Raw genomic sequence first — 15,404 nt, 5'->3', positions numbered from 1 at the left:
TTGAGTGAGTATGAAGAAAGGACATGCTTCTCTCCAGCTACGAATTTAAGAGAATATGTCGGATACGTCGCGTTTCTTGACTCGATGTTTCCTAGTGAATGGTTTTTTGGTTCTTCTTCCTGCAGGGCGAATTTTTTTTTTCTTTTTTGTCACTTTTTTGCTCTTCTTCTTTTCTGTGGTACTTCTCGATGATTTTCTTTTGACTGCCCGACGAAGCGCGATACGACTATCTCGACCACCGAATGGAAACTGAAGTGCTGCGGACTTTGCGGATATTTTATATCCCGACCCCCTCATCAGGGAATTTATTTTTTCTTTGGCTTTTCTCTTCAGATTACCCCTCGATTCCGCGAAACGACTTTTGATCGCTTCCTTCAACGGTTTATTACTTTCGACGTCTTCTATTACGTTAATTCCCGCACGTAAAGCTTCTTTTCCGACAGCACGTGCTTCTTTATTTAGGAAAGGTAGTATTTTTCTGAATAGTCCTCCGAGAAAGCTTTCGATTCCATGTCCGCGTTGGTAGGGGGAACCGACGAAAACACGTGGAATTCCACCTCTGCTACCGATGTCTCGCGCATCAAAATATTCCTCATATTGCATGGCTGCTCGTTTCTAACTAAAGACTGCCACTATATCGACACGCTCGCGTACATGAAAGAAAGAAAGAAAGAAAGAAAGTTATTGCTTACGTTTAAAGTGCAGCGTCACTGTCAGCGTTCCGAATTCGAATGGAATTTTTTTTCCAAGGTGATCTCTTATATCTATTTCGATCGTTTTGAAATTCGTTCGTCGCAATGGAATATAATTTGGAAATGAGAAATACTTCACCAAATTTGTACCAAATGCGTAATTATGACTGCGTATCTGTCTTCTGCATTTTCGTTTTCGTTGTGTGCGTCTTTCTGCTTTCGCGTTTCTTGGACAAATCGCAGGTATCACCATAATGCCTCTTTGTACATTTTCCATCTCTCACTTTCGTCACGCGGCCAGTCGGAATTAAGAATACGGCTCATCTCCGCATCGAGTCGTGTTAGACGAGTTCCGGGAGTTTGCGTTGTATTATTAGTGCTCGTTGCGTTATCCGAATTTTGCGATACTGTGATTTCCTTTGATTCTCCGCCTGTGAATGATGTCGGATTCTGACGTAGCTGATGCTGCATTCTCTCGAGATTTTCCGTCGAAATTAAAATCATCTTTTTGGCCCTCTTCATAACGTTTTATCCCTACTATTTCGTTCTTTCGATAATTAGCGATAATAAGGTCGATAATATAGGTCCGATAATATAAGGTAAAAATCCGCCTTGCTGCACCAGCAGCTTTCTTTTATCTTTCCAATTTCCGCGCTTTACAATGATGCGACACAGCGGCGTTTTGTATTTACTTAATCGTTTTTTTTCGAATCGTTCAAGCGAGACGTTTCTCTCTGTATTAAAAGCACATTCGCAAATACAGCTTAAGTTTTTCGTCCGCGCCACGTAGGAAGGTCGTGCGTTGATTTTTGTTCAGATGATAGAGGGCTGCGAGAAGACAGGCGTTTCTTTTACCGATCGAATGCGTGGCGATTTTCGTCGCACTGTGTGATTTCTTGTCACTCACCTTCATCGCGAGAAAAGCATACGACTGACTCGTACTATCACACGTACCCCGTCTTTTATACGAATCCGTCCGAAAATGACCTACGGGGCACGTAAGCGTAATGAGTCGTATCTTCGGGAAAAATACACGTACGAAATCGATATTCGTCCGGAGTTGATTGTTTCATATCGAGCAATAAATACCCGTGAGGTCTCGACGTAGCGTCGTAGTATGCCTCTTCTAGGAATTTCGGATCGTCGGGATAGACTTGACGCGCTAAATGACGAATTTGAGCGCGATCACGTGGATTTTTGAAAACGACGATGTAATTCGCGTTGAGCGATATATCGCGTTGGCCACGACCTTGATGGAAGAGATTCTGCGAGATAAGAATAACACTGAGATTCTTGTGATGACTGCCCTTGGTAAAAAGATCCACGATTGCGTCGCTCGACGACGATTCTCTCATAAGATCGTCGATTATCACTAATTTCGGAGAAAGCGGATCGTTCGAGTAATCTTCCGAACGAGGTAAACCCTCGCGAAATTCAATTATATTTTTCTTTATCTTTGCTTTACTGCTGTCGCTTCCCCAGACCTGTTCTTCGTCCATTTTTTCACGTGTGTCGTATTTTAACTGACGATAGGCTTCCTGCCATTCCGCGTAATAAAACAAAACTCCCTCGAAACGCACGTCAGACATGAGGGACAAATGTCGGAGAAAACTCTTTACGAAAATCGTTTTCCCGCAACCGGTCGGCCCGCATACGATCGATGTCCAGGGATGTTTCCAGCGCGCGTCCATTTTGCGAAATGAATAACGCGATTTCCGTGCGTGACTTATCAAAAGCAAAAAGAAAAACGACGTTTAATAATCACGAGAATACGCGAAAAGAAACAAAATTTAAGGAGTGGGGGAAAATAAGCTGATACATGCGGCGGAGGGCCCCACGCGGCGGGCGCACGCTCGCGCCAGCGTACCCTCGCGTAGGGTTAGCCTACGAGAGCACCGTGACGGACAAAGAGCTGATCTCGTCGCGGTGCGACGCACATAAGCTTAACTTTCTTCGCGTTAATATTCACGAATAGCGTATAATTTCGCCGGCAAGCTCGTGCGTCCTCGGAATCGTATCATCGTCGAGAAGCTTATACGTGATGTCGCTCTGGGAAAAACCTATGTCGAAAAAGGAAAGTGATAGTAGGGAGAGAATTAAGAGACAAAAAATCTTTTTTTTTCTGTTTTCAAATATAAAATCATTTTTATTTATTATTCGTTACTTAATTTAAAAAAGGGAAATGGAAAATAAAAATATTAAGTTTTGATATTTTATTTTTTCTTCTTCTTCTCCGTACCTTTCTCTCTCATTTTCTATTATTAATTTCCTAATACTATCGAAATTTATACTTAGCGAGTTCTTATACTTTACAAATTTCATGCAGATGATCTTCCGGTGTACGAACAACGTACGCATAGAATTTCGAGCCAGCTGACACGAACGATTTGATGTAACTACCGCGGCCGTAACTCTCAAGTTCATCGGTCATATCCCCCAAAAAATTACCCGGACATGGTTCGGATCGCCTGTACTTATAGTATATATACATTAATCTGTATCATAATATAATATAATACACGTCTATCCAATAATTCTAGATGTTCGTATAATTTCAGCCGCGCCAGCGCCGTCGTGAATGCCGCGATCACGACGTTGGTCTGCGGAGAAGCTACGACCGCTTCTTCTCGCAACCTTCACGAGACGTATATTACCTCGTCGTTGACGGGTAATATATCGGTTATTTCGTGTTCATTTCCGGACTCATCAGCAAAGCTGCCAATTGCTGATAATTTTTCACGATCTCGGTGTTAGGTAAATTGGACCGTTGACCGAATTTTCCCCAAAAGGAATTTAAACAGAGTTTTGCAACCGAACGCAGACCAGGATTTCGAGCGATGCTATTTCTATCGAGAACGATACCCTCGGTTTCCTCGTATTTCCGAAGATAGCGCTCCTTAGCCTCGTCATCCTCGCATTCGTTCGGCCATCCGCTAGCTTCCTGCTTCAATTGCAAAAAACTATTTATATACTCGGTAAACAATCCACCCTGCCGTGTACCGGGATCATATCGCGTGACCTCGTATTGCCAAATTTCGCTCACTTCCGACACGCGATAACCTTTCTCGACGGCTTTACGTAATTCGCAGGATACCCAGGTACCCTCGAATTCACGCTCGGCGAGACTGTGAGTACACTCAGATGACGAGAACGTTTCGCAGCAACTCCGGCACAGCGCGAACAACAATTTGCCACGTACGCGATACGGAAGTACCGGATGAAAGAGATCGCGCGGAGGGAGTACTTTACAACGAACGAGTCCTTCGATCGAACTGAAATCGAAATCCGGAGCTACGCCGATTAACTCGGAACATTCCTCTTCGATGTAGATCTTTGGATGACCAATCGGAAAAGTGCCCGTTTTCAGTACATAAGGATACAGAGAGCATACGTTTACGTAGCGTATTTTCTCCGTACCCACGACTTCACATCGGGTTGCTATATTTCCCGTTCGGCCATCGAAAAATGCATCACGCGGATCGAGAGGCGAATTCTTTATTATCGGAACATTTTCAAGAAAATCGCGCATCTCGTTATTCTCTCGCATTTCCCGATCGAAATCGCACTCCCATTTCTTCATCACCTGGTATCCCCGTCGTCGAAGACGCCATGTCACCGCGAGAGTTCGTTCGTAGCGCGTGTCGATCGTATCGCTATGATCGCTGGAAGAATTAAGTTTTCTTTCGCGATTTATTCGGTAGCATTTTAGACAACCATGCCAAAAGCGTCCGTGAAACTGCAACACGTAACATCGCGTCTTGTTCTCCAATTCAATATCCATCGACGGGAGTGCCGGCAATCCGAAACTCACGCCCTCGCCCCGCGTGGTTTATCCGCTGATTGAGCTCACGCTCCATCCACACTAACCACCGCACAGCTTTGCGCGAGTGATTATCTTTATATCTGTATCCGCCCGCCGGAATGACTCCTATTTCCTCCCCGCGTAAAAAGTTTCTGCGAAAAACTCTCATACACGTAGAAGCGATAGTCGTGCATTCCACGAACGGACACACGTTCCCTCGTTCAAGAAAGATTTTTCGGAAAGCCATGCACGCCCGTCGAAGGATATCCACGTCGTTACGACAATATTTAACTATTTCGCGTTGAAAATCAAAAATGAAGTCGGATTGTGCCATTTCGTCGTACCAATTTATAAAATGCTCGCGTTCCTCGGGTTTCATCTGTTCGGGCGAATAACACTGTGCGCTAGGTATTGGTATTAGGTATTGGTCCGATATACGATTGATGCTTTTTTGTGATTGAACAAATGAGGAAAGATGCCTTTACCCGATGTATCCTTCAGCCCGAAAGCCTTAGGTAAATCAGATAATCTCATCGGCATATAATTCCAGCTATCAATAAATTTCGTGTTACCGACCGTCATCACGACAATTTTCGTCCCGTTCAAAATCACCCGTGGCTCTTGAATTATACCGGATTGTTCTACGATGTATTTTAAGATGAATTGTGCGTCAAACGCTTTCGCGTTATGCGCGATACAAATTATTTTGTTAAAATATTTCGACGTTCGTGTTGCGAAATCTACAAATTCTTTTACCGGATCGCGGCGAAAAACAAATTCACGCGCACCGCACCAGTGACATCGCGTCGACATTTCTTGTATTTCCGCGCACGTTTCACAAATTTGTTGCGCGACGCAAAGAGTCGGTATGTGTATCTTTACGTTCTCCGTTCCTTCGAGCGTCTCGTCTTGTCGAGTTTCGAAGTCGTAGAACACGAATGCGACGCGATCTTTTTTACTTCGCGCATTATTCGCACTTTCGACGTCATTCTCGTCGTTTACTCGGAGCTCTTCTCGCAATGTCCCAGCACTCGTTCCCTCTCCGGGGTCTTCGACTGTGACTTTACGACAAAGAGGCTGTATGTAACAAGAATGATTCGAAGTTTGCAACGAGCGACAAATTTTACAAAAGATTACGTCGCAGTCGTGACGCGGATTCTATTTCACGAAGCGTCCAGTCATTGCAAATTCTAACGGATTTGCGAACGCTTGCGACCACTTTTCCGTCGGAAGATTTTTCTGCACGATGACGCTCGAAACAGGAATTTCCAAAGAACGTACGATTACACGAATCACACCTAACCAACTCGGCGCCGGAACCCTCGCACGAAGGAAACGCGTAACATCGCGGACATTTTTTTGTGCAACGATGCTCTCTACCGTTCCGTTACCCGGTGTTGCACGCCACGCAATACCCTCCTCGAGAACCGACGGCGGCTTTCATATTTAAAATTGGTTGATAATGCCGCGAACGCTCGTAAAACATTATATTTAATCGGAATGAAGGTTCACGACCTAGGGAGGAGAGTAACGCACAGCCGTCATACAACGGATTCTCGCCGCGACCAAAAGTACTGAAATTATAAACAACTATCGCGATATTTTCCGCGGCGAGAAACCGTTGAAATTGCTCGATTTCACGAATTCCGCATCCCTCCTCGGGAATCGTGATATCCGTAGAAATCGTTAATTCTTTGGCTAACTCACGTTGTAAAGAAGAACGCTGCTGTATCACGGATTCCCACCTTTCATGTAGTTCCCCCACGCGCAACTGTCTGCGTTCGTAATGCACACGTGCCGCTACAAGCGAACGGGGGAAACATAAATTATCGGAATTGACAATTTTTAAAATCGAGCGTTTGGCTACGTCTTCGTGCGTTAATCGATTGGATTGACGTCCGCGACCGGCAGTTAGCGAAACTCTGAAAGCGCGTACAGTAAAATTTTCCGCGATATCGATTCCTCCAGCACTTTGCATCAGTGAACTTACGAGTCCCCATATGTTGTGACCGGCCTGAGTGTCTTATTACGTTCAATTTGCTTACTACTTGTTGTATATTCTCTTTGGAATACGGTCGCCACTTCGTTTTACCGCCAACGAAGAAGGAAAGCCGTCCCGTCGCCAGCGGTGGATGTCCTCTGCGTCGTATCGTCTGGGATCCTCTCTCACCCTGTAGGAACTTTGGCTGGGATTTCCGCAGTAATTCGAATAACTCACACGATTTATAATAAAGTAATTTAATCAATAAATCAATTGTACATCGTTTTCGCGCACTCGGAACACGTAGAGACGTGACGCGATCTTCCGGACGCTATTTCTCTTAAAATAAAATAAATCGAGGATTGTTTTTTATATGAGGGTCTTATATTATTGTTAAATAAACTATTAAACGTGTAATGCGCGTCCGCGGAGTCCTCTGAAACGAATTACGTCAGGATGACGCAATCTCACGCGATGACACACGCGTGGACACGTCCGTGCAAGATGGACGGCCAAGAGCGACTGGTGGCGTCGTCATCCTTCCCGAGCGAGTCGGCCACCTTGGCATCTTCATCCCCTCCGACTGTCTCCGACCAATCGCAAAATCCGTCCTTTCACTCGGTCGGATCTCCTCCACCTTTGGCAGGAAGGGACTCAGTGCCGCGCTTACTTAGAATCTCCTCTTCTTTTTATTCGGAAAATTCCATTTAGGAAATTATATCGAGCTTTATCTCGATCAGCTGTTCGAGCTGTGATATATATATGACTTTACTCGGAGATTCCAAATAAGCGCTTCCTTAAGATATTTACTCGTTTTAAATCAACTTAAAATTAACATTACATAAATTCAACCTGTATTAAATACAAAATAAAATATATTATTAGAGAATTAAATCAAACATGAGAATTACTTTGAGATTTACATGTACGCTCATTTCTCTTACTTTATATGACATTTATGTCTTTTATTAAACTATTCTTACATCTCATATTTGATATATCTGAGTAAACATCTTTTTTATGAATAACTTAAATTTTTAATATTTCTTTTTCTTTCAGGTACTTGGCAATTTTCCCTGGTGATCTGTCAATGACTCAAGCTCACATAGACAACACGGATTACGCGGCTAACTTATGTCTACGGAATAATCTGGTAAGTATATAATATAAATAAAACAAATAAAATAAAACTTCTCAACTGACTCTATCATTTTCTTTACGCAGGAATCCTCATTTCTTATGAATACCCGCGCGAAGCTATCTTTACCTTTTAACCGCTTCCGCACCCAGAGAGCTCAATGAGAGTCTCGTTCGTCTCGCTATTCGATTTTTTACGAGATTACTGTATCTTATACGTCTTGAAGACGTAATTGAATTCCATTAGGGAATTTAATTGTCTCTAATAGACAATAGGTGTTTTTTAACACCTTCTTCGATCTTTATCGAAGATTTATGTCACATTACGGATATTTATGATCTCGTAATGGAAATTAACCAACTCATGAGCTTTTATTGCTCTTAGTGAGTTGTTTTAAGCGCAACACGTAGTTATTAGGTTCTTAATGTAATAATTATAAATTTATATATGTTAAAAAATCAAATAAATCGGAATGACTTTCTAATGTATTTATTGTGAATAAATGAGTTTTTTGAACCCTTTTGTATTTTGATTATTGTTTCGTGTGTTGACGCTTTTAAACGAGTTAAAACTATATTTTATTACTTGAGCTCCTGACGGCTTTATTTAGCTCTAATGAAGCTGCGACTAATTTTAGTCTGTTGTAATGCGTTTACGCAATCAAAATAAATTATCCTTACTTTGGAATAAATAATAGAATGTGAGAGTGAGCTAATCTCTTATTAGAATGAGCTTGTACTATTGCTCCATGTTATTTATCATATTTATTGGCATCTTTGGCCTCTGAAATGTAAAATGTATTATTATGTGATATTAATATTAATTATATGGAAAGATATCCTTGTAAAACGTTTATTTATAATCTATCTTATCTCTAAAATACTTATATATTATTGTGTTATTTACAATGTTTGTGTGTGTTATTTTATTGTATGCGGGGTGATTTTAATTGTGTGGGAGGGCTCTTCGTGGCATCTTCTCCCTTTGGTACGTCATCCGGATGATCCGCGTCCTTGCATCGGTCTCCGGGCTTCCCCGTTATGAGTAACCTTTCGGCTTGACTCTGTGAAATCAGTTATTTAATTTTTATACATATGCGATATCGATTCCTCCAGCACTTTGCGCCAGTGAACTTACGAGTCCCCATATGTCCTCGTGGGTTAGGTCGCGAGCTGGACGAAACGACAATCCCGCCGGACCACGCGCTAAATCAGCCGACTCGAACGATAACCCGACGAAATCGCTCGGTTCGCACGAATGTAGTGCGTACGTTCGGATTTCACGAAACGCGTTTTCTAACCATTGAGCGATATCACTACCCTCAGGCGGTGGACGTATCGCGAAAGTTGTCTCCCTCCCTAGAATCGCAAAATTCCTAAAGCGCCGCGAGTTTTCCGCCTGTAAATCTATATAGTTAAAATTATTGCCGACCTCGTGCTGCCGACGTCGTTGCTCCTGTTGCTGATGCTCCTGCTCCTGCTGTCGATGTTGAGTTTGCCGAGATGACGTTGCAGTCAGTGACGGTGGTGTCGGCGGCGGTGTCGGCGACCGCGTCGGCGATGGTGTCGGCGCCGGTGACGATGTCGACTGACGGGACCGCGGGGATGACGTCAGTCGTTGATCTTCCCTTGCGTTTTGTGAAGGCGAAGAAAATTTTTTTTTTTCAACTTTTACGTGCAGCAACAACCTCGTCTTCATCCCCTGCGTGGCGTCGTCGTCGCCACAGACTCAGAGGCCCACGTCGTACGTATTGCACGGTATTAACACATACCACTTGACGATTTGGCGCTATAAAAGAAATATTATAATGTAATTAATAATAATGAATCTTTTTTTAAAAAAATATTAAATTTTATTTTGACGGAGCTTACCTACTCCTACCCCTGCGTTATGGATGATCCTCCGATGAAACTCATTAATATGCCCACCAGTGTCATCCTCCTCATGATTGAAATATTCACGCACTTCTATATGACGTGAGATTAAGCGTCATCACCTCGTCACAGTGCCCCAGTTTATGCATAACACATAGCAGCGTACTGGAGCACTCTCGCGTAAAGTTTTCGAAAACTTTGTAATTCCTTTCGGTATTATCTGATAATTTCAGTAAATAATCGCTTGCAATCAATTTTTGATTGAGATTGCAAGCGACTATAAAAAATTTGGACAGTAATTCACGAAGCGCCATTTCCTGCACTCGCAACAAGACTTACAGAAAATATGCTCACGGAAAATCAAAATAGCTCGACACGACGAGAGCTAGAAGCAAAACTAGAGTTAAATTTCCAATCTGCGCACTATTTATTCATTCGGAAATACGCTCAAAAAGACGTTTCCTTACTCCTCCTCAAAAAGACTCCTCCTCCTCCTGAGTTTGTTTAGTTAGTAACTAAGGTTCTTCATATTTTTTGTAAATATTCTTACTTAGATTGACGAGTATTTCTTATTTGTTAAACCCTTTTCTAAGATAAATTATAAACTTTTTTCCATACGGAGCAATCTACAAAAAATTTACTCTTTTCAAGTCACATTCCATTTTCCAATAATTTTTGTAACATGAATCAGATAGAGTCATATCATAAAACAAATTTGTTCCTGTTTACCTCTCTTCAGTCTCCTTTGAAAGATTATCCCTTTTTTTCTTACAGAGTAATTTAAAAAGAATTTTTGCTTAATTTGAACAGAATCCTTTCTTCAATAATTTTTATATCTCAAAAGCTCGAAGTATCGTAAAACGAACTTGTACGTTCTTGTTCGTTCTTGTTTATCTCTTCCATTTCAGTCTTCTTTGAAAGTCTATCCCCTTTTTCTTACAGAATAATTAAAAAAATTTTTTGTTAATTTGGACAGAACCCATTCTTCGATATTTTTATAACTCAACAGTCGACATAACGTAAAACGAACATGTCCGTTCTTGTTCATTCTTGTTTTACCTCTCCCTTTCAGATATTTTAACGGAAAAATATAGAAAAATCTAGGTTTTTTGGTTTTTTCTTCTACGCGCGCATAATAATTTTTTATTAAACATCATCGGAGAGGGGAGATGATGCCGTAGGTATCGACTCGAGTCTGTTTCATTCGAGTCTCGTTGTTCCTAGTGCCAACTTCGTGAGCAAGCAAGTACTGTACTTTTTAGTTTTTACTCGGCTATCTCGGACTAATTGCGTCATTTGGTGCTACAACGAAGTAAAAACAATGGCTAACTCAAAAGTCGCCAATAATTCAGACGAGCAAATGTATTCTAACCCAGATTCTTTCAAGTTGCGTAACGACGATGTGCGAGGAAACACTCGATTTCATATGTTGTTTACGACAACGTATGGTCTCAACAGCTCTCATACGAAGACGATTCATGTGGGGCTGCAAAGAACGAACGAGGGAATCTTCAAGCCTCTTGTAAAATTGAGCGGAAACAATGCTGACGGCATTTATTTCGACGCCGACAGTTGGAAACAGTTTTAAAACAACATGGTGCTCATGAACGAGTATTTAAGTAGAGATAACAGAGCGAAAACGAATTCTGTTGTCATAAAAAATATCTCTATCAGTTTTACCACATCCTACGGTGCGAAATCAATATTGTTGGCGTATAAAGAAGAAGAAGAACTTCGCTCTACGGAAAATATCACCGGAAATCTTCGAAAAGAAGAAATCACGTCCGATTCAACACCACCGTCGAAGAAACGAAGAATCTACGCGGTGGCTATTGTAATGCAGAAGACTACCTTTCTCGGTCTGCAAAACGTTGAAAAATGTGTCGATGCGCATTTAAAACAATTAGAAACTTTAACCGAAAATGTTAACAAGTGTGCACAGTATTTAATTCGAGAAATCGAGCTGAAACTTCCAGTAAGTTATATTAATCAGGAAATTATAAAATTAACACTGCGGGGAAATTACGAGGAGATTGAGCGTAATGTACGTAGACAAATTAACGATTTAACTTTTCTCGATATGTATTTTAATATAATATTTTTAGAATTAATTTCATTACGGTATAAGGAAATTTTTTATATAATTCTCTCGAATCGCGAATCTTTAGCTTAAATTAGATTCTAAATATTTTTAGATTATTTCCATATGTATTTTTCCTATGAAGAAGAATTCGTATCAATAAATACATCTTTTGTAACACAAACCCTCGTCTATTTTTTAATTATTCGTTCCCTTCCAACGTCATCTTCTTTTCCATTTTTTTTTTGTCAGGACTAGGTTAATATAAACTTTTACCCTTTTTCTTCGAAATAAGACTAGTGATAAAGTACAAAAAAAAAGAATTTATTCACTGAACCGGGTAAATCAACTCAGCTCAGTTACAAAGAGGCAAGAACTTGTCCATTCCTGTTTTCCTCCTCTCCTTCCAGACAAAAAATCAATCATAAATAATATAAAAAATGACACAGTCATAAATAATATAAAATAAATAGGTAATAAAACAATAAAGTAAGACTCTCTCCAATACGCTTAACCCTTGTATGGACGTGATGCTGAGACGAGAAAAAAGGCGAAGGATCATAAATTATACCCGCGTTCATCTCCAATGTTTGTACCTTTCCCCCTCTCCTCTGATAAAAAATGTCTTAGGACCTATTTTCCTGGGCTTTCCCATTCTCCATTTTCACTCTCACTCTCTCTTTCTCAACGTGACCTCTCCCTCACCAATCGTTGCGTGGGCAGCCATGGAGCGAACCAATCAGTGCGTGAGCAGCCATGGAGAGAACCAATCAAAATGCTCTATTTAATTACCTCATTATCCCCTTTTTTCGTCTCCAACCAATCAGAGTCCCCATTGTTCCAGACGGACCCGTCTAGGCCACGCCCATAACGTCTGAGGAGGCGTGGAGGGGGTTTGTTTTGACAGCTCAGCGGGAGGGGGAAGAGGGAGTTTGTTTTGACGCCAAGGGTAGAGTGGAGGGGGTTTGTTATGACTCTCCATGGCTGCCCACATACTACTAATAACTGAGTTATTCATTGTTTACTAAAATGATCCGCAGATAGAGATTAGGCATACTAGAATTTTAGTCCGCCGTACGGATCTCCGATTGTTATTGCTCGAACAAAGGATCTGCCTTTTTCTATCTCTTTTTATATTCCTATTCGAACTTATTTAAATTTTTAAGATGTAGAGAAAATCGCGGACCAGGAATAGCCGATTATGTTGAAATTGCTGCAGGTACAATTAATCTATTTGTAAATCGTAGTTGAAACTTTAAATGCATTTTTCTCAAAGCAGCATACTTCAATCGCGTTGACATAATATCTCAGAAACTAAGCGTCCGATCGATATGAATTTTTGCATGTCGATTTAATTTATGTTCTTTTATTACTGGAAGTATGGAATTTAATTTACGATTATTCCATTTTATTATATAAAAAAGAAACGAAACAAATTTATGGGTGAAAATCAATACCATTATTTAAAACATTACCGTTTCAACAATTTTCGACTTTTTCCTCATATTCTAGTTCCAGTAATAGTGTAATTCCTACAGTTTAATAATTTCTTCGGTTTTTTGGTTTCAGGCTACTAGAACTAATGGAATGATGTCAACGTGTCAAAAAGAAATTTTTTCATACATCTAGCGTATTACCGCGTATCCTTTTTTTGTATGATACATATGAACACGAAAAAATGTTCATAAATATCTATCGTGCACTAACAAAGTTTCAAAAGTTTTATATTAATATATTAATTCATTTCTTTTAAAGAAATTCCTAAATAATCATACAATTTTTAGCCTTACAATCCAGAACTCCCTTAATATCTCCACTATTATATAGCGAATCCTAATGATTACATATGAAATTATTTGTTCAGTAGCTCGCCGTTACACCATGACGCTAATATACCAATACTCAATAGCCAGCACTAATTATAACGCATTTTTACTTTCAAGTATTTCGAAACGTTTCTGAAGTACATTTTAGCATTTAATTACACCTACTTCCTCATTTTTCTTAAACTTGAGCGTATTATCACACGAATATATGTATTTTTGAGTGTGTTGTTTGTTATTTAACGTTTTATTTGACTGTATATATTTTGAGTTATGTAAATTTAAACAATTGCATGGCATTTTGCTAATGTGATCCTCTATGGGTATCTATTGGTTACTCACGACCTCTTCTTTGAAGTTTTCATATCAAAATAATTATTAACACTGAGGAACAAAATTAAGCACTATAATATGAATATTCGCATCAGCCATTTTTAATCCATTCCCCACTCCTTGCTCTCTCTCCATTCCGCCGCTGAGCTGAGAAGGTTACGGTCGTTACATACATTACGTATGTTCGATAGCTATTTATTCAAAAGAGGGTCAATGGTCTGACGACCAATTAGATGTGATTACAGACAAAAGAAATAATTGTAAACATAGAATGTTAAACAGGATAAAACGTGCACACAAAAACGAGCAAGATAAATAACATGACGAAATACAGCTTATGTGATATAATACATATATTGACGCAATTATGAATATAGTGTAGGCACAAACAGTTATACCCGTTACGTTGAAGTGACGAATTCGGTAGTTGCTCTTTCAATTAAAGTAGTCACCTCTTTAATATTAATTTCAAGTAGCTTAGTTAGACGAAATACTCGGTAATTTGATCTCCCGTAACTATGAATTAATCTGATAAGCCATTCAAAATGAAGTAGAAAGCGTATTTGTAAGATCATGTACAATGTTCTTAATCTTCAATGGTTTCGAGTCAACAATATATTAGAAAGTCTTGAGACTTACCGCAAGGAAGAACCTTAGCGTATCCTACACATACGATTACATAGTACAGATACTTATTTTTAGCTTTTCTTTATGGAACCACAAATGGATGCCAAATGACACGCGGCAATGGCGGCCGTCTTACGCTATTCGTACATTCTCTGGTTAGGTCCATTGCTGCTTCCTCTGTGAGAGCCCTCGAACCATCATGCCTTACTCTCGTTGAGAACTGATGCGGGCAACTCGGGCCTATCAGAAATGCACCTTTCGATCTAATAGTTAGAAGCCGGCAGCTCGGGCCGTTTTTGATGTCCAACACGCGTTCGTAGGACAAAGAGGCATCTCGGGCCTCAAAGCGGCACAGAAACCTCACTTTACTGACTCAGGCGGCTCGGGCCTCAAAACATTCGGATTCAGGCGGCTCGGGCCTCAAAATACTACTCAGATTCAGGCGGCTCGGGCCTCAAAATACTCTCACGCTACTTCCAACACCACTTCCAGCGACATTCTAGAATCTGGCGTCTCGGGCCTTACAAAAATCTGTCACGTGCACGCAACACCACCTCATACGCGATAACGATAATGGCGAAACTAGAGAGACCGGAAATCTTCTTGCAAGGAAGGAAGTACCACCGCGCCGCACAGCGGGCTGGACAGCGCCACTCAGTGGGCCGGGCAGCGCCACACCGTGGGCCAGGCAGCGCCACAAAAGCTCGGCAAGCGCCACCGCCACCCGAGCGGACCGACGAGCGCACGCACGTGGGAAATTTGAAAGTAGTGCAACTCGTTACAACGTAAGTTCTAAACAAACGGAAAAAGCTGCAAATTGGAAAAAGCGAGTAAACTTACTTCGCAAAGGTATGATGACTTGGTTGGTGTTCAAGATTCTCTGTTGAGGTTATCTCTCCACTGTTGTCGATGAATATTATCCGCGGGAAATAAAAATAGTAGGACATCTTTTTCCATCCTATTAGTACAATTCGGCAAAACGCAACATGTTTCCAAATTGTTGCTTTACCGTATTGTAACAACAATTGTTGATCCGTTTGACCGTAAACCTTCT

At 40.8% G+C, this 15,404-nt stretch overlaps 1 protein-coding gene across 1 annotated transcript; it reads right to left on the bottom strand.

The window, feature by feature from the left end:
* Positions 1-3,372: 3,372 nt before the first annotated feature.
* On the bottom strand, positions 3,373-4,473 carry LOC108727015 (uncharacterized). Its single transcript, XM_018454904.1, has one exon. It carries the CDS (start codon positions 4,471-4,473, stop codon positions 3,373-3,375), a length of 1,101 nt encoding a protein of 366 aa, XP_018310406.1.
* Positions 4,474-15,404: the final 10,931 nt, after the last annotated feature.

The sequence above is a fragment of the Mycetomoellerius zeteki genome, unplaced genomic scaffold (assembly GCF_001594055.1).
Source record: "Mycetomoellerius zeteki isolate Tzet28-1 unplaced genomic scaffold, Tzet1.0 scaffold461, whole genome shotgun sequence".
Classification (NCBI taxonomy): Eukaryota; Metazoa; Arthropoda; class Insecta; order Hymenoptera; family Formicidae; genus Mycetomoellerius; species Mycetomoellerius zeteki.
Note: the sequence above shows the minus strand (reverse complement) of the source record. Positions and strands in the feature narration are given on the sequence as shown.

Bases quoted from the DNA above. Each gene is read 5' to 3' on its own strand.
- LOC108727015 (XM_018454904.1), bottom strand. From the start codon at position 4,473: ATGGATATTGAATTGGAGAACAAGACGCGATGTTACGTGTTGCAGTTT.